Raw genomic sequence first — 27,997 nt, 5'->3', positions numbered from 1 at the left:
GAATTAAAAAAAAAACTTACTGTGGAGTGTTCATGGTGCTATGATTATTATTATTATAGAAATAACAATGTTATGCTATATGATAAAAATGGTAATATAATAAATATACACTATACCTTAGAGAACTCTCGTCTGTGTGCCTCACGCGTCTTGATTTTCTCCTCGTCGATCGACCGTGGATGTCATCGGCCTTTCGTTCGGGATGTTTTGCGCAAGGATCGGGACCGGTCGTCGTTGGTTCTGGCTTTGAATGAAGTGACGGCGCGAAAATTGCTTGCATTCGTAATCGCGGTGTGTACATTTCCTTATTTCGTGTCCCTTGCGAAAATCAAGTGCGCCGAGACGACTGCACCGGCTTCGATTTCCGCTTCTTGCATGCTTACGCATTTTATTATTTTACACATGTCATGTAAGTTTGTAATGAAAATAAATAGACCGTGCGCCCTACAAGATCATGTGTCAGGTGCATTCCTCGTGCGGACATTATACATTTACATCTTTTATTTTCAATCCACCTCGCTAAATCTCAGTGTGTTTGGCTAATAAATTATTGTGACAAATTGGTATACGGTGAAGCAGCATCGTTGGGTAAAAGTAAGATATCATTGTTGACTTAAGGTAGACCTACACATTTGCTTTCTCTTCAATATGTGTCAGCGCGTGTATTCTCGAGACGCACTGATCTCACGCGATTGATCGTATTTTACACACGAAACATAACGATGTTGATATATTGTAAACAAATCATTTCGTTGCTAGCCTTGCTCAACGGCAGGTATTAGGTTGGTGCAAGAAATCTTTTACGAATAAAACGAGCAACATTCAATATCGAATAACCTTCCCATACATCAGAATATATATCGTAGAAATATCTTACACTGAGATAAATTATCCGATAAAAAATTAACAAACGGATATTTCCGATCAAAGTACCAATGAATTTTTATACCTGATCAGGATATCCGATTAAATTTAATCGAATACTTCCAACTATAATGGCATTTCATCACACAGGTAAACCCATCAAAAAGTTATGAATCGATATTTCTCATCGGATGTTTCCTGATCAGATACACAAATTCATCGGCATTTTGATTAGAAATATTCGTTTGTTAATTTCTTATCGAATAATTTCTCTCAATGTCGCGATATCTTTAGGATATCTCTATAATGCATTTTGAATATTTTTGCTGTGTGGGTTCAAATAGCATATATTAGTTGGCCAACTTTTTAATGTCTAAATTCTTCGTGAGGAGGATGTGAGAGGACCCGAAAAAATAGGTTTTACGAATTTTTTTTCAAAGAAAAAAATAAAGATATCAATATAGGGATTTGACTATTTTCTAATTACCATTGTCTTAAGTATAAGAAAATTATTTTTTTATGTAAAAACTAATTGAAGTTTCGTCGTTTAGGTTTCTTGTGTTGAGCGCGAAGCCATCGGACATCTTTAACTGATGGACAACATTACAACTCGAGTAATAATCTGAATCAAATGAGACAAAAAATTTAAAACTGTATTAAATTTGCTGGATGATTAACCTTTGTTGTATGAAGAAAATTGAAGTTTAACAATATAGTGATTTTTCGCAATGTTACGAGTTATTTTTCCCCCTTTTTTTATTCAGTGTTTTGGGAAAAACAGATGGATAATTTTTTGTCAAGTAAGGAGGAGTAAGGGTTTGTTAAGAACCAACACGCAGATGTGATAGCGTAATATTAACTAAATAAAAACATAAATTGTTAGTGTTTGTCCCCACTAATTTTTTGGAAATTTGCAAAAAATTTAAATTCATCCTTTAGTAAATACAAGTTTTAAATTTTCTTGTCCCACACACATACACACAATATTTGTTTCAAATTATTACAATGTAATATCGTTCATCAGTTGGAGACATCCGACGCCCAGCACAGAAAATCTGGAATTTTTCCATAGTTTTTCTATATTTAAAACAATGATAAATGATGTAAAATTTTATATTGACATTTTTATTTGTTTCTTTAAAAAAAAATCGTAAAAACCTCATATTTTTCAATAATCTGTGAACTAAGATTTCTTCTTAAATAATGATTTAAAATGTACGATTCTCCCCCTCAGAGAAGACTTTTCTTCTAATAAGTTTATCTAAATTTGTTTTTTCTCGATTGCTATTTTCTTTGAGGAATTTTGAAAAATAGAATACAAAATGTATATACTTTGCTATGAGTTAAAAAATACAATAGTTTAAATTAAAAAAAAAATTAATATTTTACAAAACTTTTCTGAGAGTACCACTTAAGGATTTAATAGCGGAATAACAAATTTTATGCACCAACCTAATATTATTATCTTACAATAGGGAATTTTCGTGATCCGTCCGCAATGTATTAAATATTTCTCTCGTAATTTAAACTTGTCGGTATTTCGTCAGTTATAATCCCCGCGCTATTCGAATACATTGAATATATCGCACATGTATATGCAAAGTATATCTTTGTCATTTCTAAGCGCTACGAAGTATTTATCACTGCACAATCGTTTCGCCGCACTTTCAAAGTCATCGAAAAACGTGTTCATCGTGCGGATTACGATAAGAAAAATCAGTGAGCATATCAATAAAGATTTAAGCGCGATCGTGACTCGGTAACGACGCACAAATCGTATTTCAGTACTATTGGCTGCTCTTCAGCGACTTAAACGGGCTGCTCTTCAGAATCTCGTGTTGTCCGGCATCTTGACGAAGTATGCCACCTTGTCTTCCGCCACCCTGTAATTGTGAATCCATCTCGAACCTTTCCTCAAGCTGCCGTCGATACCGTCCCTCCAGACACCAGCCGGCAGGTAAACCTCCCTCTGCCGACTGCCTGAGTAAAGCACCGGTGCGACGATCAACTCCTCACCCACGGAGAACTCGTCGACCACCACGTGGCAGGCTGGGTCGGCCGGGTCCAGCATCCAGAGCGGTCGGATAATGGGCAGACCAGTGTCCAAGGTCTCATTCGCGTACTTCTTCAGTAACGGCGTCACCGTCTTCTGTCTCAGAGTAGTTAATCGCTTGGCAATCTCCAGGACCGATTCGTCCGAGTACTTGCTCGGCAGATGGGTGAAACGAATCACGGGTAGGAAAGTGGACAGCTGCAACCATCGAATGTAGAGCTCTTTGTCTGGTAAGTTCACCTCGAAGTCGTTGTCGGGATTGTTGTCCGACATCGGTAACGCCACGTCGCCACCCACCGCTCCTGGCATAATAAAAGGGAAACCGATCATGCCGTAACTCAGGACGGTGGGAATGACGGTCTTGATGGCTTTCCACGAGGAGGGAAACGGCGGCAAGGACACGAAGACGGGAGCTCGCGGCCTGGAAATGGCACTCGAAACGCCGATCACGGGAATCGTGCCCAATATCGAGCGAGTGAAGATCGTTTTGTAGTGATCGGGGTTGGTCAGGGGTTGTTCGCACTTGTAGTAGTGAGGCATGTCTTGAGCTGTGCCCAGGTCGAGGTAGAATGAGTCCACGTGGTACTTCATGATCAGGCTCTCCAGCTTCGCCTGCAGCCACGGCAGGGTCTTGTTGTTGGTAATATCGAGCACGCCGGCGCTATTGCTTTGCTTGTACCTGGAATTAAATATAACGTGTAAGTGAATATATCAATAAACGTATGCAGGATGCTATTGAGAGGTGGTTCAAAACGTTGCAGACTTTAAAACTGAGTAAAGGATTGTTTTGAACTGTAGAGTAAGTTCTTTTGGTAGTAAACAAAAAATCATGCTCGTAGTATGATGGAGCTCTTGAATGGTTTTACAATTATTGTCAGGCAATATACAGGGTGTCTCAGATTTCACAATCTCTTGTGAGTGTGTAAAGCAGATTGAGATGAACACAAAAGTTCCGTTTTGCGATATTCACAATAACTATCGAGATATTAATTAAAGAAGATTTGTAAATGATGACGCTTGATATAGTAGATAATCTGTAGTGATAACGTCTGTCATGTGTTTATATATTAAGTCAAATTGAACAAAAAGTCCTCTACCAGTTTGCAAATAACCATATAGATTTTTAGTTATTAATTAAAGAAGATTGGTGTATAGCATAAAATTGGTTGGACTCTTTTATTCATTTCAACCCGTTTTACGTCCTCACAATAGATTGTGAAATCAAGCTGGGGTACTTTATATAAATTTATGATGAATAAAAGATAAGACGAGGCAATGGATGAATCACCTTGTCCCCTCAATCTCCTGCCTTAGACTTTCTAGATTTTTTACTGTAATATTTAAAAATTTTAATATATCCATTTCCAGTAAATTTAGCAAAGTAGTGACAATGGCTAAAGAATGTTTGTAAAGTATGACTCAAAATTTAAAGACCAAGAATCTTTAAAAAATACAAAATACTATATAAAGATATCTGGTTAAAAGATTTGATAGAATGACATAAAAAACTAAATTGTACTTCTGAAGAAATGATAAAATTACATAGAAAGGCATGTGTGTATTCAGATAAAGTTATATGATGTTATGTTAGTTATGTATTCAATAAAATTTATATTCCTATCAATCTCCTTATCGGATTTTTGAAGTAGGAATGCTAAGTATCTATTCAAATTGCCGAACATAAAATACCAATTTATAATAAGTTAAAACGATCAAATCATATTAATAATAATAATAATATTAATATAATATTATAATAATAATTATAATAAATTATTGTAATAAATAATTATTATAATAAAATAATAATAATAATAATATTAATATTAATAATAATAAATAATAATAATTCTGTAACTAATTAATTAATTAAATGGTTAAATAAGTCTGTGTAAATCGTGATAATCCTCTAGTTTCACATTGTACAAAATCATTGAAAGAATCACTTTATCCTGAAAGAATTTATTCGCGAATCTATGTTGATTAATCATTTTTCAATTTAGTTTAGTCACTACTATAAGCCTGCAAAGTTTGGAATCATTTTTCAACACCTTGTACAACAATTGACAAAGAACAAGCATCAACCTTGTCAATGCCGGGATTCTAGGATCGCTTCCTCTCTCGGAGATCAGTAATCTATTGGCGACAGCGTCCTTAAAATTCACGGACTCCGTAGAGATGAACGGTTGGATGCTGAAGACTATCCTAAATCCTCTGCGATGAATGATATTGATAGTCTCCTCCATGGATGGAAACCGCTCCTCGTCCAATATAAAGTCTCCCGGACTGGGTTGCCATTCCTCGCTCAGTAGGACGTGTCCTTGCCGCAGGAATCCCAACGCGATTACGTCCTCCGTATAATTGTAAATGGCCGCCTCATTAATTGGCGAAATCTGCCAGACTGGTTCAGACAATAGAGAGTGAACAGCGTGCAGCTCGTCCGGTTTGAGACCGTCCCACAAGGACTTCTCCGCCATTGAGGAATGCAGACTCTTCATGTTGTCGGTGGCGCAGATGGTGTAGTTGAGCTGAGGCAAAGGCGTTAGGTGATTGATGTAGGCGAAAGCGTCATGCTTGGCCTGTAAACAGAAATCATTGGTGCGGTTGGCATTGATGGAGACGTACAACGGCGTCTCGGGGTCCACCAGGATCGTGGCGCCCTTGGAACTCAAGAAGTATCTCTTCAACACGTTGCCGAATGGGTGCTTCCTCACGTCGCCTGTGACAAAGGGACTCAGCTCCAGGCGTCCGCGTTCTAGCGGGTAGGCCATGTTCTGGATCTGACCGGCGCCGTACCAATGGCCGCGCTTCGACGACCAGTCGAAGCAGTCCTTAGGGTTGTAGTTTGGGCTCAGGCTTTGCCAGGTCACGTGATAGCAGTGCATGTCTTCGCGTTTCGTGTGCGCCAGGTAGAGGCGCGTTTGTTGCAGCCACTCTAGGCAAACTGAGTCCTGCTTCTGATGATGCGGCAGGCAAGGGTACACTCCTGTGTCCGCAGGTATGCCTTCGCCGAGCCTCGCGACGATGATCTCCGCGTCCGCGATACTATAGATTCTCATTACCCTCTCGTTCTTGTTAAACCTAAGGAGAAGAATCGACAAGATAAATGATTAGGATAAAGAAATTTCTGTACAGAGAACGATGAAATGTGGAACGAAGTGTTGAGAAGGCGATGAGGAATAATTGACTGGGCCGTGTGTTGTCTAATAATCGCTGCCACGATTTTTCTCCCACGATTCTGTGCCCCATAAAAAGTCAAGCATATGTGTCGGGTTAACAATTGAATACGCATTTTGAGACTGACAGTGAGATCATGGTATGATAAATGAGCCTTAATGCATTCCATTAGGCGCTTCCTGGCAGAGGCAAACGACCGAAAGTTATTCGACGGTGTAGGCAAGCGATGCCACGTCGTGAGCTATCAAATTTATCGTGATTCGGTGAGTGCTCTTGAACAGCTATTTATGTTAAATGTTTACGTTAATGCGACATATATAACTTGGAAGATCGATAATCTATACACAACACAAATGTTGAAATATATTCTAGAAACATTCTAGAGATATCTGGATACTTCTGGGATGTTCCTAAGATGTATTTTGGACATTTGTGCTGTATGGGAAGCATTGTATTTATCACGATGAGTAATATTCACCTAAAGTTGTTGAAGTAAGCTCGTTGCAGAACGTGCTGAGTATAGTAAATGTGTGCGAAACTCACGAGGAAGACGACGCAGAGGAAGAGGAAACCGACAAAAGCTTTGAGCCTGCGGGAGAAATGAAGTTTCTTATGTTCTTGAAGATTATTATTTAACAAAAGAGAGATAAATTTATTTAAAATTATTTAAACTGATGTACGAGGGCAAGAAAATGTACCTGTAATCGGCATTCTGACGCCTTTTGCTGCTTCGCAGAGCCTGTGGTATCGATAATTGCAGTTTCTCCTTCAAGAGACTGCTTATGCTGTTCACGCTGGTTATCGTGGAATTTGCACTTTGCACGCTCGAGAGTTCCGTAGGATCATTTCCCATCTTCTCATTCATCGACGGCGACACGGCCCTGCCCTTCCTTCGTGGTGGAGCTTGCAATGGAACTCTGAGAAAGGTTTTCATACAATTACCTACTGTATAATTAAACTATATACGGAGAGAATATTAACATTTCTTTTTATATAAATTCTTTTCAATTTTACTATGTTTCTAATAATGCAAGAATAAGTTACTACCCAGACAGCACAAATCTTCAGAGAATGTTCTGGGACGTTCTTAGAATGTATGAATGTCCTTAGAACATTTTTAGAACGTTCTTTGAAGATTTGTGCTGTATGAGTAATAAGATTTATCCCTAGCAGCATATATTAGTTAGCCAAAGGTTGGTCGTAGATTTTGCATTGGTCGTTATAGATTCAACATTAGCTCAACGCTTTGGATCTGTTTGGGATCTACTAAGAAACATAGTAAATTTTGTTAGGAACGTAGAAAAATGTTTAGTAATATATTTCGATTCATAAGATATAAATAGCACATATGAGATGAAAGAATAATCAATTCAGTACAGTAGAATGTGTTGTAAAATTCTCTGTGTATGTAAATATCAATCAACAATATTTTAAATATATTAACGACTTTGCGTTATTTGGATTTTAAGCCATATTCGCAATTTGAATTTTTAGTCATACTTTTTTTTATTAATAATAACGAAACAGTGCTTTCTAAATTTCTTCGCGTAAAATTCTACGCGAAATATAAGATAACAATCGAGATAGTCACTGGAAGTCAAATGATTATTTACGAGAGTAAATTTTTTCACTCTAAATCGTCGAATAATTATTTTCATTTAAAATTAAAGAATGATTATTTAATATGACCTATTGTCACCGGAACAAATTCATTCTGATCAATTGAAACATTTGTTTGCATAAAAAATCTACCATAAGTTTGAATTAAATATTTAGTTTTGTTCCCAAGGACAATACATATAATTTTCATGATAATTTTCAAATATAAACTTTTGTTTCGGAATTTATTATTTCATAAAATTTAGAAAATACATGCCCCAAACTCAATCAAAATATTCTGCTATTATTATCCACACACATCATACTTTTACCCTTATAGAAATATCATACTAAGAATCATTGATAATTACTTATTTTCAGTATTAAAAATACTGGATAATAAGTAATTATCAATGATTGTTAGTATGATATTTCTATAAGGGTAGCCAATTTTGAAAAAGTTATTTCGCGCCTGCAAAATAACTTATCTTTTGAGCCAATGAAATTATTTATTGAGGTTTCCAATAATATTTGTTAAGTGGAGAAAGATGCGATTTTCCCTAGACTTTTGCCGAAAATTCGTACCTTTGCAACGAGACGGCGCTACCGACATCGTATCTGGGAATCATCCTGCTATCTTGCAAATCGTAAAAGCCTTTAGTCGATTTTTACTTTGTGCTTTTCAGTCTTCAGCTACGTCATGTTCTGACATCAGACACAATTGCTATTATAGACACGTGTATCTTCGAAACGCGACGAGCACTCGCATATCTGATGCGCGAAAAATAAAACGTGAGAATGGTGGAAAAATCCGAGAGCAACTGTTGCGCGCTGTCACAACAAAAGAAAACAGCGCGGAAGCTATAATTGCGATCGAGCAGAGCACTGTTGACCGAAACAGACGATCGTGGGAGTCGAGTGTACGGAGCGATAACCCTGAGACGAGAAGGTCGCGTCGACGATAATACGGCGACCACGAGCAAGGTCAGATAGGTATGTCTAATTTGTTTGCTCGGAATGTACGTAGTTTCTGGTCACGAGAATAAGTGCAACTTGAAGGATATATTACAACCCAAATTGTATATTCAAGATGAGTGTCGTCAGAAGAAGTTGAAATATTTGCATTTCGTACGAATCATTATCTTCAGATTCCAAACACACAATTGCATGTATAACGATTTACGGATTAAAGCGGTTCAAACGGGTTATAGCAAGTATGAGGTGTCACTGTCGAGACATCGAACAAGATTGATTGCGTACATGTCCTGTTGTAAGATAAAAGTGCCAATGTCTGAATACATTTTTAATCCAGGATATTTTTATCGTTTTAGTTCTTAAATAAAAATAATCAAAGTTTTAATATAAAGAAAAAATATACATACAATATAGAATAAAAAACAAAAATAAAGTAGAAATGTTTTCTTACATCTTAAAATTTTAGTTATAGTACTCAAATTTATTTCTATGAATTTATACTTTTTGTAAGATAAATAATTGCTTTACTTGTCAATATAATGGATATAAGAATTTATTAATCTTATTGATGCTTGTAGTAAGATATAATGAGTATTTGTAAAATTAACTAAACAATTACAAAAAAAATTTTTTTAGCCAAAAATATAAAATGTAAAATATAAAAATATAAAAATATGAAATATAAACTATAAAATATAAAATATAAAAATAAAATATAAATGTCTACAATCTATATACATATATATATATATATACATTTAATTGGTTGACTTACCAAAAATTTTCATTATAAAGAATAAATATTCAAGCATATAGGTCTAAGTATTTGCTTCATAAAATTTTTCATTTATTAAATACAAATTACGTGAAAATTAGTATTGATATTAGTAATTGATTTTTATGTTCTTAAAAAAGAACATAATTTGATCTTTAATTCTTATATTAGTTGCACAGAAAAATCCTCTGTATGTATGCCTATTGTTTTATATAACATTTTCTTATTGCTTCACAGATTGCTACATTTATTATCAATCATTGTACGTAGATATAGTGCGAGTATATAATGTGCAAATTCTCGCACTCCATATATTAACGAGTCACGATCTGAACGTTACAAATGCATATGAGGTGTTGCGAAATCATTAATTTGATTGTTAAACGCGGATTATCCGACTAAAATTTAAATCTCCTCTAATATTCATTAAGCGTTTTAATCTAATACTTACTTGACCAATTCCTCGTCGTTCGCTTCCTCTTCCGTCTCGGAACCCAGAAGAGGGCTTCCGTTCGGTGTCGAACCGCTGTTGCTGAAAGTCACGCTGCTGCTGTCACTTTCTGCTCTCGTGAATTTCGAGGCAGTCCCCTGAAACACACAAGATTCACTTGAATGTGAGCGAGCGAGTGCAAGATACGTCGACACCTGTGTAATGAAACGAACTCGCCAATCGAAGACGGCGATCATTTTCTTCTTAATCACATTATCACCATGAAATTCACACCTCGATAGTCCCGACACGACGACACTAATGTCGGGTCTCCAACATCCAGAAATGTAACTCTTATCAGTGATGTGTACATGTGCATAAGTCATATATCAAATAGCAAACTTGAACAGGATGAACAGAATGTTTCAGACGGTGTCGCAAAGTTTTTCTCTCTCTCTCTTTCTCTCTTTCTCTCTCTTCACAGCGAGACATCACTCTAATGTGTTACTTTTTTAGAGCTTCGTACTAAAATCGTCAGCACGACGCTAATTTCGCCGTACAACGACGCTTGGTACGAGCGTTTCGTTGTCTTTCATCGTGTTTCGTTGTCTTATGTCTGTGCATACTGAGAAAAAATACTTGAAAATTTATTTATAGAATATAATATTTATATAATATTATTTTTATGAATAAACTTTATATCCTACAAATCAATTTTCAAATATCTTTTTAATATCTTTTTTCCCAGTGCAATATTCATCTCGGCACATTCGTTGACATATTAGTTATCGCGCTTAAATTAAAAATCATTTCCAGGTAGAACTGAAAATCATGATGATATCAAAGTGATAAGAAAATGTCTATAAAAACTTTTCAATTATAATTCAATTGTTTCCTCGTCATTTTAACGTTATTATAATTTCTTATTTTTAGAGAAAAAAATTTTCTCGCGAACAAAAATGTTTTATTAGATTTAATATCTTTGCTCTATTTGACTTTGCAATTTGTTTGAAAAACAATTATATATTAAAAATATATTAACAGAATATATTAACAGAATAATTATATATTAAATAATACAATTTTATATCAAATATCGCACACACACACATACATATTTTGTTTCGTTAGATTAAACTATATTTGACGAAGAGAAACATTATTATTCAAAGAGAATATTCAATCACATATATTTTTTGATTATATATTAAATTTTGTTTTGTTGCATTAAATGTTATTTAATTGCTCACCATATATTTTTAATAGTCATAATTAATTTTATGCATGCACTTATTCATATATAAAATGTATTAACTTAAGCAAATTGAATATTTTAAGCAAATTGAATATTTAACAAAATATGTCACTGGATATATAAAATTAGAGGAGATTTAAAGTGACGATTATTTATGGTAAAATTACGGTAAGATGGTAATTTTTAATTTTTTTATTGGTAATTTTTGTAAAATTCGTTGTTTGTGATAGTTTTATACATAAATAGGTTATATTAATTAAGATAAAACTTAAGCTTAAGATAAAACAACATTCTTCCTATATTTTCATTAAATGTACAACTGATAACTGAAATTTCTTTTAAATGAAAAAAAACTTTATATCTTTCAAAAGTATTAAAGTTATTAGTATTATAGAAAGTATTAAAATTATTCCTTTCTTGAAATACTATTAAAATTTTTCAATTATATACCACTGTCAAGTCTGAAACAGCAAAGTAATAAATGAAAATACTGTAAGTTTGATGATATTGTAAGGTATGATGGTAAACAATATAGATTAAGACTGTATTACACCTGTAACAGTTTTTGTTTTGAGAATTCTAATAAAAAAAATTTGTTTTAAGTTTCTTTAGTTATAATGCACCTCTCTCTCCAGTTTCTTACTATATTTTATACATAGTATATATAGTACATCATCAAAATATTTATATATTAAAATATTAGTATAGTTATAAAATATTTTATGGAAAATATAAGTTAAATAAAGTATTAAATAGAATTATTTAAAGTTTTTTACTCATCTTAAAGACTGAATGTTCCTTTTTATGTTTTATGTCAATTTTTCTATTTCTATAATTTAAAAAATTTTTTTTCAAAATTAGCATTTTTCCAAAATTACCGTAATTTACCGAGTAAGCTGCCGTCAGATTATATCATCCCTATCTCAATGTGTCTCACATGTATGATGCTGATAGCAAATTCGACTTACGTTCTGCCTATCTATTCGGAGAACATCCATCTCGTCGAGTTTGCTGGGCATCGAGATGCTAGTCTTTCTAATGTTCGTAGCTCGCAGTCCTACGACATTCGGCGACACCTTCGCCGTCTTTCTCTCGTCGGTGGCTTCTTGATGACTCTTTGGTTTGACTATGTTAATAACCTCGTCCACATTATCGTTCAGTTCGCCTGAAATATCTGAAAAGCGACCGGAGGAAATGGTCGGATAAAAATTACAAGCGTTTAAACACGCTCGCTCGGTATTCAGTATCGTTTTATCTAAATCGCGACGCGCGTGACGCGCAATGCATGTTTAATCGCACCCCGCGTTTTTTATGTTGACTTATCGCAGTGTAAACTTTCATAAGAAAATATTAAGATAACAGGAGCGCCGGTGCGATCGGAGATCAAAAAGATCACCGGAGCTGATAATCGCTGTAATTTTCGGGCACGCAGATTGCAAACAACAATTTAACATGTTCTTTAGCACACACAGAAAAATATTATTCTACAACTAAGAAAAGCGATGATTGTTCTTCTTTTTTTAAATATTTATTTTATGCAATAATTTTTTTAGGAATTTTTTTTCAAGTTTTAACATTTTGTCGAATCAAAACACGATTGATGTATACACGTATATGTAATTAGAAAAAGATTGATCATGCCGCAGCTGAGATAATTAAAATCAAAGTTAGTATTATTCATAAAATTGCCCGAAAGATATTCCTTCTTCTCTCGCTCTTTCTCTCTCTCTCTCTCTCTCTCTCTCTCTCTCTCTCTCTCTCTCTCTCTCTCACTCTCTCTCTCTCTCTTTTGACGATTAATAAATAATAAAGAAAAAATTGGTTTGACTCTAGGGAGTAAGAAAACCGAATTTTTATTTTAGTTTAATATTCTTGATGCAAATTCTAAATTTACTAGGATCTAAAATGTATTTTGGATAAATTTGATGCTAATGGCGAACTTGTGATAGATTTGCGGATATGAATATTTGAAGTAAGTAACATTTAATTAAATGCAAAATGTATTTTACTCTATTCACAATTATTTGAGAATTTAACTCATAGATCTCATTGTATTCATTCTTACATATTAAGTTGGTAGAAACTGACAAAAAATTTATCACTTTTTGGCTGTTAAAAGGAAAATAAAAGATGCTTGTAGAATGTCTAAAAAGCTATTGAATCATGATCTTGTTAATTTTATTGCTAAAAATTATTAATCTTTTGAATTGAATAATATAATTTTCTATTTTATTTGATAAACAGTAAACTTTTTGTATAAATCTAGTAATTGTATAAAACTAATCTAGGATCGTATTAATAATTATTATTTGAAAATCATCTCTTTTAAATTCATTCAAATTTGAATCCAAAATTAGATGAGTTTTTCAATTGAATTACATGAATATAAATATGAATGTCACATAAAATATAATTGAAAAACTTGGAACTAACTCTGAATATAAATTCGAGTATCTCGTATGAGACAAATTTCAGGTGACAACTATTAATATGAACCACACTTCATTTATGTGGAGACAGAAAGAAAAATTGCTGTTACACATGTATGACACTGGTAACAAATATGTTAAGAGTTTAAAGAAAAGTCGAAAGTTTGCTAGTTTTTTTACCACATAAAAAAAAATATCAAAGTCCGATATAATTTTATTAACTTCAACAGACGCGTCTATGAATGCGACATGAACGAGAGAGAAATCTAATGAATTCTTTACTCTTTCCACGTTTCTTTCGAGCATACTGATATATATTTGCAAAAAAGGCATAATAAAAGTAATATCAAGAAACAAATAGTAGAAATAAGGATGTGCGATTGCCCACAAGAACGAGACGACGAAATTGCCGGGAAGGTTGGTCCAGAAACTGTGATGATTTTTTCGAAATTCACGTCGTATTACCTAGGAAAAGACGTTTTCGAGCTCACAGCTCCCGACGACACCGGCTGGGTGCTGAATCGTGTCACGCAATCCGATAGCAATGACACGAGCGATTCTACGGTAAAGTCCGCGAGTACGAGTTCCTCCAGCGAATCGAGCAGAACGGTATGTAGTCGACGAGAGATACTTTGTCGCGCGCGAATTAACAATTGCGCCGATATAATCGCAGTACAAATCCGCCTATCCGACGGAATGCGATTGCGCCGGCGAGGCGGAAGATGATAGCTTGAAATTGTCGGCGGTCTGCATCTGCGAGACTGGCCGAGATACCAAGGACGTGGTCGAGAAAAAACAGGATATCGAGTACACTTTGGCCATCGTGAAGCCAGAAGCGGTGATTTATCGGAAGCAAATCGAGCATATTATACACACAGAGGGATTTGAAATCTGTCAGACGCGTTGGCTACAGCTCACGCCTGAACAGGCATCGGAATTCTACGACGATCGCTTCGATGAGATGTGTTTCCCGTCTCTAGTGACGTACATGTCGTCCGGACCCATCATGGTGCTCGTGTTGGCCAAGCTGAACGCCGTCGAGGAATGGAAGCTGATCATAGGACCAACCACGGTATATACAGAAAAATATTACGCTAAAAAAAGCAGTTACTTGGCCTACACGTTAAAATAATTTTAACATTTTTCACATGTCCCAAAAAGTCCACTATAAATTTTGTGTAAAATTAATTCATTCGTGATGTATTATTTATCGATAAATTACGAATTTTAATTAATTGACACTCATCAATTTTTTCTTACAATTATGTTATTTTGACTGTAAGCTCAAGTTTTATAGAAATAATAGTTAACAAAGAATAGTTAGAAAAGAATAAAGTACATAAAGAATTACAAGAGGTACAAAAAGAAATTTAAAAAATATACGGAAGTATAGTTAAAATAATTCATAAAGAATGTCGATGGGACATGTCGATGGCTGTTCATATAATGTGAACATATATAAAGATGAACGCGTTATAACTTATTTTTTATGTTATATTAACCTATGATTATATTAATATATATATGATATATGATTATATTATTATATTACTATTAATTACTTTAACTTAATTTATTTGTGATAGAAACACTTTCTCTTAAAAAATTTAGTAATTCCGTATGTCAAAATTTACAGTGATTTAGTCGTCTTTTAATTCTTGCTAATGTTAAAATGATTTTAAGAAATGTCATTTTTTAAATAATTGTATTAAAAGAACTCAAAATAATATTCCTTTTCAAAGTAACATACAAGAAACGTTAAATTATTAAGTCAATATTAATATAACATATTAAAATACAACGAAAATAATAACATATATGTAATAGATTAATTTTACATTAAAATAACAGTTAAAAACAGATAATACATAATAACATTTGTAATAAAATTTTAACATTTGTTTTAAGATTTCTAACTGTGAGTGGTTGTACTTTCCTTCCTTTAACTTTAGAATCCTAAATATAGGAAAAATTTGCCCAGACGAACTTTCTAAACGTCACGGTCCTTAAAAATATGTGTTTTATTTTTCCATTGTAACTCCTTTTAACCTCATTGATTCGCAAAAACATTAATAGATTCATATTTTTCGATATTTTCTACACAGATTGAAAAAGAGATTAAATTCTTTCGAAATTTGTGAGCAAATAAAAATGCGCTGAGTAAAATTGATCTCTGTTTAGAGTTCACGTAACTTTTTGATGTTTAGGATTCTAAGTAAAGATTTTAAAGTAACTGAAAACAATTTAAAACATTAAAAATTTTTAAGTGATTGTCTTCAATAAAAAATGTTTTTTCAACAATAACTTCAAATATACTCATTATAAATTTTAGAAAATCTTGTTATCATATATTTTTGAAAGAATAATTTATTCTCTTTACAAGAATAGACTTTATCAAAGATTAGTTTTGATTTGATTTTATGTAATAAGCAAACTGAACTTTTTTTTACAATTTATTATTCTTAATTACTGAAACTTATTGAGATTTACTAGGATTTAGAATGTATTTTGAGCAAGTTTGATGCTTGTGAATAAATTTATGATAAATTTGCGGATATGTAAACTTACGAAATACTTGACAAGTAACATTTGCTTGAATGTAATATGCATTATTCTGTGTATATATATTTGATTTTCATACGATTTGAACATTTTACTTTCGATGTAATTTGGGAGTCAATGGTCCAATAAGAGGTCTTATTCTCTACATTTTTTCACGGTAAAAAACATTTATGTTGAAATCGATCCGTGTAGAAATTTTTTTGTTAAATTTCTATCATTCTCGTGTGTTAATTTAAAATATTGTCGTTATATTATTTTGATCATTTTGCGTAGAGTTTATATAAATAATTTCTTAATGTTAAAATAACACAATAGAGACTACATGTTATATTTTTATGTATATTTGACATATTATTATTATATTGTATATTTTTTACGTGTTGTTTGTTTACATATTTTTCTTGTGTTAAATTAACGCACAAATTACAATGGATTAATTGAGAAATGTTGAATATATTAAATTTAACAAAAAAATTTTTTATTATATTAGAGTAAAGTGTTATTCAAAACAAGTGAAAAGTCGAAATATTTTCCTTCTCGAAGCGAGTGGAAATATCCATCCGACGATTCAGAATAAAGGATTCCTACTATATAAATAAAAAATTATTTAAATTCGAATTACTGAGTGATTATCCTACTTTTCGAATGAAATTTCACTGCAAGAAATTTAGAAAGTAACTTCTGGGAATTAATAAAAACTAAGTTTTCTCATTGGACTGTCGACTACATTAAGTATTGCATTAAGAGAAAAATTCAAACCATATTAAATCAAATATACACAACATCGTTGTCCCAAGACTTTCAGTCATCCTCAAGTTTTCTTTCTCAAAATAGTTACTATATAGAAATTGGATTTCAGGTGACTGAAGCGCGCTTGTATTTTCCCGATAGTATCAGGGCAAGGTACGGTCGGAAAGGAGAAATCTTGAAGAATGTTGTACACGGTAGCGACAGTCACGAAAGAGCCGAGAAAGAAATTCACTTTTTCTTCCCCGACTGTAAGAATAATTTCCTACTGCTTATATTATTGTACTCAATGCTACTCTTTTAGCTTGTGCGTTAAATTTTTTTCAGTCATAATTGAACCCTTGTTAAGGGACGAGAAGGCTGAAGATTTCTTGTGGAAAATCATTAATCCGGTTCTTATTGAAGGTTTAACTTTGGTAAAAGTGATCTCTCTTCTGATGAGAATTTACACGCGATATCTCTATTCAATGATTTGTTTGGCTCATTTGTGATGGCACGATTTCGCTTTGTAGTGTTGCAAAACTAAACCGGCCGATCCTGTATTATGGTTGGCAAATTGGCTGATTTTAAACAACCCCAACAAGCCCAAACTACCAGAAGATCTCGCTTTAATTCCGACGTAACACCCGTCTAATGGGCCTATATCGTCGATCTGTTCTACGTAATATTGTTAACATATAAACACCCGTTGTCTTACCCACTGGATCTATTTCTTTCGATGCTTCTTGTCGACGACATGATGGCATCCTTTTCACTCTCCTGTCCGTCGCGGTTTGTGGACTGTATCTTAAAAAAAAAAGCGAAGAACACTGCGACGTTCTGTGATGTGTAGAATAAAATTCATACTACGAGAAGCGACTTCTTATTGTTTAGCACGCAACAGAATCAAAACAATATATATCAAATATGTTACATAAGAAAAATATTCAATATACAATTTCAAAACTCGAATATTCGACTTTAAGTCTATTTCATCTATTTCTTTCTGCATTCATTCTTTGTTTATTTCTTTTTATACTCCATTATTTCTTTATTTATTTTTTTCTACTCATTTTCTATTTATTCTTCTTCTATTTAAATTTATAATTGCTTTTTATTTCTATATCTATTTCGTCTACTTATTTTATCTATCTCTCTTCTACTTCGCCCAGATTAAACCAATACAAAAGAGATTCAAAATTACTGTCAGATTCAAAGTGATTACTTACGATAAAGTTACGATAAGATGGCAATTTATTGGTAATTTTGGTAAAGTTTGTTGTTTTTGATAGTTACATGCACAAATATTTTTCGCACTATGCATAAGATAAAACAATATTCTTTTTATATTCTTATCAAATGGATATCTGGTAATCTGTAAAATATCTCTTAGATGAAAGAAAGGAAACTATTTACAATTCTTCGAACATAATAAAGTTTTCATTTTTCAAAATACTATTGAAAACTTTTAATTATATACTACAGTCTAGTCGCTGAAACAATAAAATAATAAATGAAAATGCTGTAAGCCTGTGAAATAGTATAAAAAATATAGATAGTATGAAGAATATAGAGACTTTTAAGTTTCTCTAGTTACTCTTCTCTCTATGTACCTAGTTTCCTAATTACAATATATAGTATATCAATATACAATGTCAAAATATTGTATGAAAAAAATGAGTTAAATAAAAGATTTTACTCATTTTAAATATTTCTTCTGAACTTTATATTAAAATTTTTTATTTCTGCAATTTTTTTCTCAATTACTATTTTACCAGCTTTCCAAAATTACCGAATAATTTACCATAATTTACCGTCGAGTAAGCTACCGTCACACAGACTGGGTCATTTTCATCTTTAATCCTCAGTGTAATTACCTGGATTCCACCAAGTGCTGAACGATGTTGACGACTGTCGACTCCTCTTTGACTACACGAGGATTACTGTCATCTCCTACATCGTCCGTCTTTCGCAAATTTTCCCGCTTTTCCACGGTCACTTCGTTCGCGTGACTCTGCCTCGCGATCGCCGACGGTGCGTGCTCGGACTTTGAATTACTGTTCCCTCTCGGAGTCTCGGTCAACACTCGCGACGTATCGTTAACATCTTGCTCGTCCTCACATCGCACTCCATTCCGCTGCGGCCGCGCTCTGTCGATCTCGAAACGCACCCGCGCCGCCGCGGTGCCGTCCGTGTCATCGGAATCGTCGCGTCTAATTTCCTGCGTGCCGTTGATTAATCCACTGTCGACCTCGTCCGCCTCGGCGTCGCGTTCTGTCTTGTTGCCTTCCTTCGTACGCCTGCCACTGTCTCGCAGTCTCTCTCTGGAAGGACTCAGCGACGAGGACTTGCGTGTCGCGTTGACAGGCGATCTGCAAAACGCATCGACAAACCTTGGGATCGTTAAGTAATTCATATAAACAGTTACATAGAGAAAAAAATCCTGTAATAGTTAACAAATATATTTGTTCGAGTATTTCACTGTGATATTTGGTAATTAGTCAAATGTAATAATTACTAACCATCTAGTAATAATTACAAAATGATTAGTAAAACAAATTCTTTATTCAATTGAACCGATTAAATAGTTTGGTAAATAACAGCAAATATATAAGTAATAATTATTAAATAGTGTGTCTATACTACCAAAGTATTTGGTTACATTTCGTATATTTATCATATAATGATAAATATTACTAGACACAATAAGATTTTTTTAAACAAATTGTTTAGTGATATGTACCAAATAAATTGGTAACAGTCACCAAGTCTTAGCAACAAATACTACGAGCTTTGATAAGGTTATTTGTTAATATTTGTCAAATTATTTGATTATATTTACCATGTTTGTATGTTTAGTTGTAACTACTTCACCAAAGCATCTGGTAGTTATTACTCAAACTTGATATTATCAAATATCAAATATTTATCAAATATTATTATTAAATATTTTTTTTAGTATATCAACGTGATATATCGATTTACGTCAGTTAGATTCGGTTTAATAGTTTTAACTTTGAAAATTTGTCTTCTGCAAATCTCATTTCGAAGTTAGATCTCAATTTTTTAGTTAAATTATATTATATCAACGCAACGTCATATTTATAATAGCGATTCAACTAAAACATTTATATCTAAATCCAAGACCAGGATTAATAGTCGTTACTTGAAGCTCACTTGAAGCTTACTCGAAACTTATTTTAGATGAAATACTCAGGTTTGATTTTAATGCTAGAATTTTCCAATCAAATAATACGATATATGTGGTATCGTATTTGTAGTCACAATATTCAATTCACATATAATTCTAAATTCAAACATTGAATTCTAATTCTAATTCAAACCTGAATATCTCACTTAGGATAAGTTTAAAATAACTGTCATTAATGCAAGCCTAAATTTAGATATATGTACTCTCTTAAAGTGAATCAGTGAATAGCCACTGATATCAATTATGAGTATAGCACTGAGCACTTTCAGTGCTATATTTATAACTGCAATCAGTGTATATTCACTGTTTTCAGTGATGTTTGACTGATTTATTTTAAGAGAGTACTTTACATGAGCCAAATTTCAAGTAACGACAGCCATTAATATAGCGATAGTTATCAAACACAAATATTGTGCTCATGAGACATCTCTAATAATATTCAACTGTGTTTATCTAATTAATATAAGTTAAGTGTTATCGGCAAAGATATACACGAGGTCCTGCATATGAAATACGTTTATTATTGAGCCCAATGTACATTATGGAACAAAAACAATCTCTTCGCGATCGCGTTTCATGTTGCGAAGTCTCATGCATATCAACTGGACGGCTCGGCATCTACCTTCGTGCCGATTTCATTGAAATCGATTTTAAAGTCGACAAAAAGATCAAGGCTGCCGATACCTTCGCGTCGTGTACCAAGGATGCAGGAAGTTCGTATCGATTAGCGCGGTCTCTTCGAATTTGGGTGAGCTGACGTGACCGATGGACCCGCTACCAGGTTTGTACCACGGTGACGGTATCTTGACGGTCCTGCCCAAGCTTGGCCATTCCTGGATGGCATTATCCTCGTCCTGAGCCGAGGACAGGATGGACAGGGAGACGCCTCGTCGTGCGGCCAGTCCAACCGGATCGACACTGGCTACTTTTACGTCCCAAGGATTGACGATGGATAGCAGCACTTTCTGCGTCGTAGAACAGAGACGGGACCGGTCAGAGAGGTCTAAGCAGCACGGAACGGGCGGACGGGAGGATGACGATCGCTGGAACCGTCTGTGGGAGTGGGCTCATTAAGTCTCGTTAATATTACCCGCGGTGGACGCGCTCTCTGTGTCGGGCTCCATCGAGATTCAGTGGTTTCTTAGCTTATGAAGGCACTGCGAGTAAATTCCGAAACTTTTCCGCGATAATCTGTTTTTGCGGCAGAGAAAGAACAAGAAAGAAAAAGTTTCTCCGCAAGAATAATTATTCAATGAGAAATTAAATCACTTTATGAGAGAATGTGGTGTGAGGCGAAGACACTTCTTGGTACTAAAAAAAATATTTTGTTGCTGCAGGTAAAATTCTAAATGTCACAGTTAGAATTTGTCGCTGTCCCTCGTATCTCTGCGAGAAAATTGTCCGTGTTACGTAACATTTACAGCAGCAGCATTCTAGCAATATCTGCAGGCAAATTTAAGTCCCGTTACCAATTATTAAATGGCTTTAATCTGGATGGGTGCTACAGAGAGGCTTTCTTGCTAAATTTTAATTAAATTTTACAAATATTTCAGGTATATTCTGTCATTTATATAAATTAAAAGATATACGATATCACGCAATATTTATTAGTCATTTATCCATCTTAGCTAATGTCTCATATCTAGATAATTTTTACTATCACTGCATTTTTTAGAATGTATGTTGAATCTCTCTGTGAATGATAGGGATCTTCTTGAGCAATTTTGGTCTTTCGTTAAAATATCATGCTATACGGGTCTGTCATTGCGAGAACGAATTCGAGTCAGTAACCATTATCCGTAATATTGTCGTAACCATTATCTCTAATAGTCACAAGGAGCTTTGCGCACAAATTGCTGTAACCGTAAATGTAAGATGTAACTTTAAGATAAAAAATGATTCAAGATGTGTTTTAAGTATTAATATTCTAAAAGAAGATAATAGTGATAAACTATATAAATAAAAGCAGTTAAGATTTCAATACATCAAGATTTTCCAGATTATATAGAAACTTGTTGAAAAAAATGTTTCCCGATAGAATTTTAAATTTCACAGTTAAAATTTATCGTGGTTTCTTGTATCTGCTAGAAAAATTTTCTGTGCTATTTAAAACATACAGCAGCAATATTCTAGCAATGTTACAAGTGTGTACAATTTAAGTGTGTGTGAAGATAATATATTCGTTTGCCTCTTCTCGTTAGTCTTTTTTTGTCTACCATAGTTAATTTTTATAAGTATGACTGATTTTAATCTAGATAGGCACTGCGGAAACTTTCTTGCTAAATTTTACGAATGGTTCAGGTAGAAATTTTGTCTTTGTCATTTATATTGATTAAATATAGATAAAAGATATGATATATAGATAATAATATATATATATATATATATATATATATATATATATATATATCTGTGTGTGTGTGTGTGTGTTATTATATATAATATATTATTATAAAATATATTATATAAAAATAAAAAAGAAAGAAAGATATAGATAAAAATATATGCGATATGTATTTGCAACAGTGTTTGCTAGTTATTTATTCATAATTTTTTGTATCTAAATAATCTTGTTACAAGTATATTTGCAAGTATATTGTTGCAAGACTATATATATACACATATATTTCTTTGAGTGTAAAGCAATATTAGTTCTTCAGCTTAAGTTCTAATCTTACGTTTATAATTACGACGAATATTGTATGCGAACAACACGACTTGAACTCTAACGACTTGAATTCACGATGGCACATGCATATATTAATAGGACAGTCATGTCGTAATAGCGAATCGACTTTTTTCAGCCGAATGCGTGAATCATTTTCGACGAATATAATTTTGTTATTTAATAACTACTTGACGCTTTTAGTCGTTGACAGCTGCACTGAACGATTGAATGAATCATGCCGCACAGATTGACAGTTCAATTTGTTTCTGCTAACTCCGTCATGTGCGACGATGCGTTATCCGTAACGAGCAATTGTTTATGCGGTAGTTATGTCACCGCGCACGAGCACTGGTTTTAGTTTGACACATCAAGGTAGTTGTCTCGTGAAGTATATTTTCTCAGTAACTCGCTGTAACTTAGACTACCACATCAATGGAAATAGTATCTGTCTGTTTGCGTAATTAAGGAAAGATCAACTGTTTGAATATTGGAATATGGCACTTTTAACATGCGCTTTTTTAAGCCGTATCGATGTCAATGTGTTCTATTTTAAATATCAACTTTCAAATTGCATTTAGGATTTTAATAAAAAATAACTACAATATTATGAGGATGTCAGTGTTGTAAAAAGTCGAAAAAATATCTAAAAAACTACAGAAAGCAGCATACTATATGTGTAAGCAGTTCGCTAATACTGAATTAAAGATGTTAATAGTGTTAATTTTTTATTTCATATTAATGTATATGTGCATATATGCACATCTAGCATATGCATGTGTGCACATATATATTCAGTTTATTCATATATAGTCAAACAGATAGCATTAATACTTCTAACGGATTATTTGAGAACTAATATGTATGTGTGTGTGTGTGTTGCCTTTTTTTATCCTGTTTACCAGATATACGCCAACATATGTAAGTTTGCAAATCGTAGTTTGCAAATTTTAAAAAATTTAATCTTTCAAATTGTATTCTAGTGATTTTATGATATTTTCAGGTCGTCTAGATGACGTTCAACTTTCACTATACATATATAAACTCTTGATTTTTTACATAAAGCGAAAATATAGTATAAAAGGGCTTAGTAAGAACAAATATATATATATATATATATATATATATATATATATATATATATATAAAATGGTAGTTATAAAAATTATCCTTATATTTTGTATAAGTACAGTGCCATGCATTAATATATGTACATTAACATTGTACGAGGATTTGCAAATGTTATGAAGCCAAATAAGAATAATTTGCAAATTATAGAAGCTGATAATAATCAATATTCTAACATCCCCTGAAAGACCAATATATTGATCATTATGCAAAAAGAAAACGAGAATTACTGATAATTCAAGTTCATAATAATAGTTGATAACTAAAACGTGTCTAAAAAATCTGAAATATTCAGATTTGAATTTAGAGAGAAATATGTGAGTTTCTCAGTTGAATTACAATTGCAACTACAATGTTACATATATTATATAATTTCATTAAAAAACATAGATTTAATTCCAAATTCAAATATAATTATTTCACGTGAGATAACTTTCAATTCTCAATGCAGATCTTAATCTTGACAATATAGTTGCAAAAGTTCGTAATTTATATACGAATAACACAGGAATATATATATTCTATGAATGTTTTATAAATATCCTTTACGAATATTTGTATATTCTATGAATGTGCATTGTTATACAGTATACATTCATAATATATTTTAATGACACTAGTTCCATAAATGTGCATAGAATCCTTTTATAATATTTACGAAATGTAGGTTAATCATTAATTTTGCTTTTCGTATAAAAGAATAATTTGAGTATTTTATTTATTTAGATACATTTCATTACTAAGCTATAATAAATGCGTATTCCTATTTGGAACATTTGGAAAACTTTTTAGCTACATAAATGCATTGCACATACGCAGTAAATATAAACTTTACGAATGTTCTAAGAACGTTTTTTATCATTATAAATGTACGAATTTTCATCCACAATATTGTACAGTAATGTATATCCATAGAATATCCAATTTAAATATTCTAAAATTCAGAATATTTGTATTTTATAAAAATATTAATGAAATATTTTGTGCTATATCTAAGTAATAATATACTAAGCACAAAAACAAAATAAGAAAACGACAATTTAACATGACTAAGTTGAAAAAAAGAACAGCATTGATCTGAGTGCATCGGAATAATGCTTGCATGTGTAGTTACATAACAGACATAGTCTTAACAATTTACACTAGTAAGCAAGAGCAAATTAATTCATTATGATTTTTTGAAGTATAACTGGACTTTTTCTCGTGCGTACCTCTTTCATCAATAAAATATTAATATAATGTATTTTAAAATATATATTTGTTGTTATATTTTATGTTTCATCTGTATTATTCGATTCTTTCTTTCTATAATATAATTGATTTTTCCGACAGCATTGTCGTAAAATAATTACATTGAACGTTACGGAAAAGCGCTCTCAACACTCGTTTATTGTGACTTGAATTCATGCATTTTCATTCTTGCGAATCACCTTGGTTTCAAGCGTGTCATTGTTTTTTAAACGCTCGTGCTTAAAACAGACTTGTGAATACAAAAGGCGTTGTGTATTTAATACTTATACACCAGGATTTTGTACAATATTCGACTTTATATGTGAATATTTAAAATTGACAATCGTTACAAGTAATCCTAAGTAATACTAATTAAAGTATCATAATTAAACAGTCCCAAGTAAAGTAATTCCAATTATATTGTTAAGATATATGTAAAGAATGTTCGATCAAGAAATAAAAATTTCGCGAACTTCCTTGATTTTCCGCGATCATTTCCTCGCGATTACTGGCGGAGAGACTCGTATTCAAAAACAATTTTTATATAATTATGAACACAAAAGAGAGAGAGAATGGCGCGCCTTTCTCCTTGTGCATTTTCCTCGGCGATGTCTCATCGGGCGCATGAAGTGTTTTCCTTGTTGCTCCAATACAATAGAACAAAGATGAAAAATCCGTCGATGATCTCAGTGACGTACTTGAACACTTCGTTGAAAGAATCACGAGATTCTTAAGATTCCAGAAAGATTCAGGTTAACGAAGTCTTGAACAATACGACGCGCGCATTTTTACGCGTTGGAGCGTATTTCAAAGTAACTTCACGCCGACTGTCGATTTTCTTCGACTGTTATCTTCACGAGCGTCATTGATAAGACGGGCGTTTCCAAATTCAAAAAGATCTTAATTCTTTGACATTCCGCACATTCGCCAAGATACCGCGATATCAATCTGCGATATATACGTTGTTACTTAATCTATCGTAATACTTATCGCGTTACTTAATAGATATTACGAACTATATAATTCACATGACTCTCACGTCGAGAATTAAATAAACAGAAAATATTCTGAACTACTCAATGCAAAAATTAAAACAAGAAGAGTCTATAATAGCCTTTTCTTTTCAAATTATCTTTTTAAATTTTGTAATGAATTGTGGATAACTCTCTTTAAGAGACGATTTAAAATACAAAGAAGTGTGTTGCGAAATTATCGTAAACAAACGTCAATTGCGCAAAGTAAGAGAAGGTGTTTCCTTGTATTAGCGAAGATATCGGAATTTTCGCACTCTCGACCTGCTAATTAAATCCGACGAGATTCGATCCAATTTAATCGCACAGCGATTACCTTCTCGTCGCGCGTCTTCTTTCTCTTTTTTCGTATTGGATCCATTTCTCCTTCAGGATGCGACAATCGCCGACCAAAGTCCTTAAGCTATTTCCAATGTCGGTTCGATCGTCACTGATTAAATCCACGATCACTGTTAAACCGATTACTTCGCGCGGAGTGTTCCACCTTCTGGGGCAGGTGGTCTTAAACTGATCTGCCGTCCCGTATATCGGCAGGCACTTAGCGATATCTTCTTAGAGTACCTCCTATGTATCGGTATCGCACACACCAACTTGGTGTATGTATACCAATAAGCTTGCACACGTCGATTACAAAGGTACATTGTGTAGAAGTGTATCCAGTTTGTACGCTTACACACACGAACTTGCGATAATCTCGCGTGATCGCCAGTACACCGTAAACGATCCAGTTCGATGTTTGTTTGTGCTTACGTAGTTTATGACGGAGGACTTTGGCTGGAGTAATGCAATCTTTCAATGAAAAATTTTATTCATATTATTCGTTATTCCTCGCCTTTGTCACGTGTTCCATCGCGCCCCGGCGTGTTTCTTTAGAATACATCGGAATGTGAACTTCAATCCTTCTCGACCGTCTTACGTTAGACATCAGTTAATTTTATTTACTTTTCGCGCGATGATAATCTTTCACTTTTGACTCGTTGAAATAAGCAGGAATGCGAATTTCAATCCTTCCAGCCTTTCTGCTTTGCGTTTAACTTTAATTAATTTAGTTTACTTTCCGCGCGACGGTAATCTCTCACTTTTATTTACTCATTATCTCAATTGGAAAAGGTTCGAAACATCTGTACATGATATATATGTTGTTTTACTAGTATTAATAAGATTCTTGTTTTCAATTTACATTAAAAAGATTCTTATTTTCAATTTAAATTACCTTAATAAGATTTTTGCTTTCAATTTACATTACATTATTCTGCCTATACACAAACTCTTAATAATCAACTCCAAAATTAAATCCGAGTATTTTATTTGAGACAAGTCTCAGATAATAACTATTAATTCGGACCTCAATCATTCTGTATTTTTGCATAACGTATATTGATATTTGATATCGTAGTAGTTTTCCATTAAAATTTTAAATGTACACGGAGAAAATTTTACAATACACATTATTATAGAATATTATACTATAGAATTTTATAAGGAACAGATTGACATTCTACAATCATTGACTATTATTTCACTGATGATTTCATTAATTAACTATCCTTTTATTTCTGAAAAACATTTGGTATGTTTCTAGCAAAATTTACTGTATTTCTTACAGATGGTATATATCTGCACTATTAAAAATGTAGTATAAAATCGGAAAAAGAATTTATATTTATATTTAAAAAAAATCTGTAATTCTCTATATATCTATTTCCTTTATGTGTATTTTGAAAATTAAAATTAGTGCATTTTCTTTATTATTTTCAATTTATCATACATATGTACACTGAAGAAAAAATATCTAAAAAATATTTATTCGATGAATACTAATTACAAATTTATATTATATTTATATTTAATTATAAATTAAATATATATATATATATATATATATAT

The 27,997-nt window shown here is 32.9% G+C and overlaps 1 protein-coding gene across 7 annotated transcripts; it reads right to left on the bottom strand.

Moving 5' to 3' along the window:
- Window positions 1-486: 486 nt before the first annotated feature.
- LOC116850903 (myogenesis-regulating glycosidase) lies at window positions 487-26,855 on the bottom strand. 7 transcript variants are annotated; one of them, XM_032829728.1, is made up of 10 exons: window positions 26,427-26,855; window positions 20,741-21,021; window positions 18,723-19,217; window positions 17,564-17,652; window positions 12,097-12,302; window positions 9,895-10,031; window positions 6,793-7,011; window positions 6,573-6,683; window positions 5,003-5,998; window positions 487-3,596 (listed from the first exon to the last, which is right to left on the bottom strand). In XM_032829728.1, exons 1-10 carry the CDS (start codon window positions 26,469-26,471, stop codon window positions 2,690-2,692), a joined length of 3,486 nt encoding a protein of 1,161 aa, XP_032685619.1. In that variant the 5' UTR covers window positions 26,472-26,855; the 3' UTR covers window positions 487-2,689. The 7 variants fall into 7 exon arrangements, with proteins under 7 accessions (XP_032685619.1, XP_032685620.1, XP_032685621.1 ...); XM_032829729.1 differs by having other exon boundaries at window positions 20,741-21,109; window positions 26,427-26,651; XM_032829730.1 differs by lacking the exon at window positions 20,741-21,021 and having other exon boundaries at window positions 26,427-26,651.
- Between the last annotated feature and the right edge of the window lie 1,142 nt (window positions 26,856-27,997).

This window comes from Odontomachus brunneus, unplaced genomic scaffold, assembly GCF_010583005.1.
Source record: "Odontomachus brunneus isolate Ranch 3 - 2012 unplaced genomic scaffold, Obru_v1 Obru_scaffold_159, whole genome shotgun sequence".
NCBI classification, from domain to species: domain Eukaryota; kingdom Metazoa; phylum Arthropoda; class Insecta; order Hymenoptera; family Formicidae; genus Odontomachus; species Odontomachus brunneus.
Note: the sequence above shows the minus strand (reverse complement) of the source record. Positions and strands in the feature narration are given on the sequence as shown.

Excerpts from the sequence above, each read along its gene's own strand:
- LOC116850903 (XM_032829728.1), bottom strand. The coding sequence starts at position 26,471 with ATGGATCCAATACGAAAAAAGAGAAAGAAGACGCGCGACGAGAAG. Across the intron at positions 21,022-26,426 it reads AGAAGACGCGCGACGAGAAG|AAAGTGCTGCTATCCATCGT; the intron begins GTAATCGCTGTG and ends TCTACGACGCAG. Across the intron at positions 6,684-6,792 it reads CGTCAGAATGCCGATTACAG|GCTCAAAGCTTTTGTCGGTT; the intron begins GTACATTTTCTT and ends TTTCTCCCGCAG.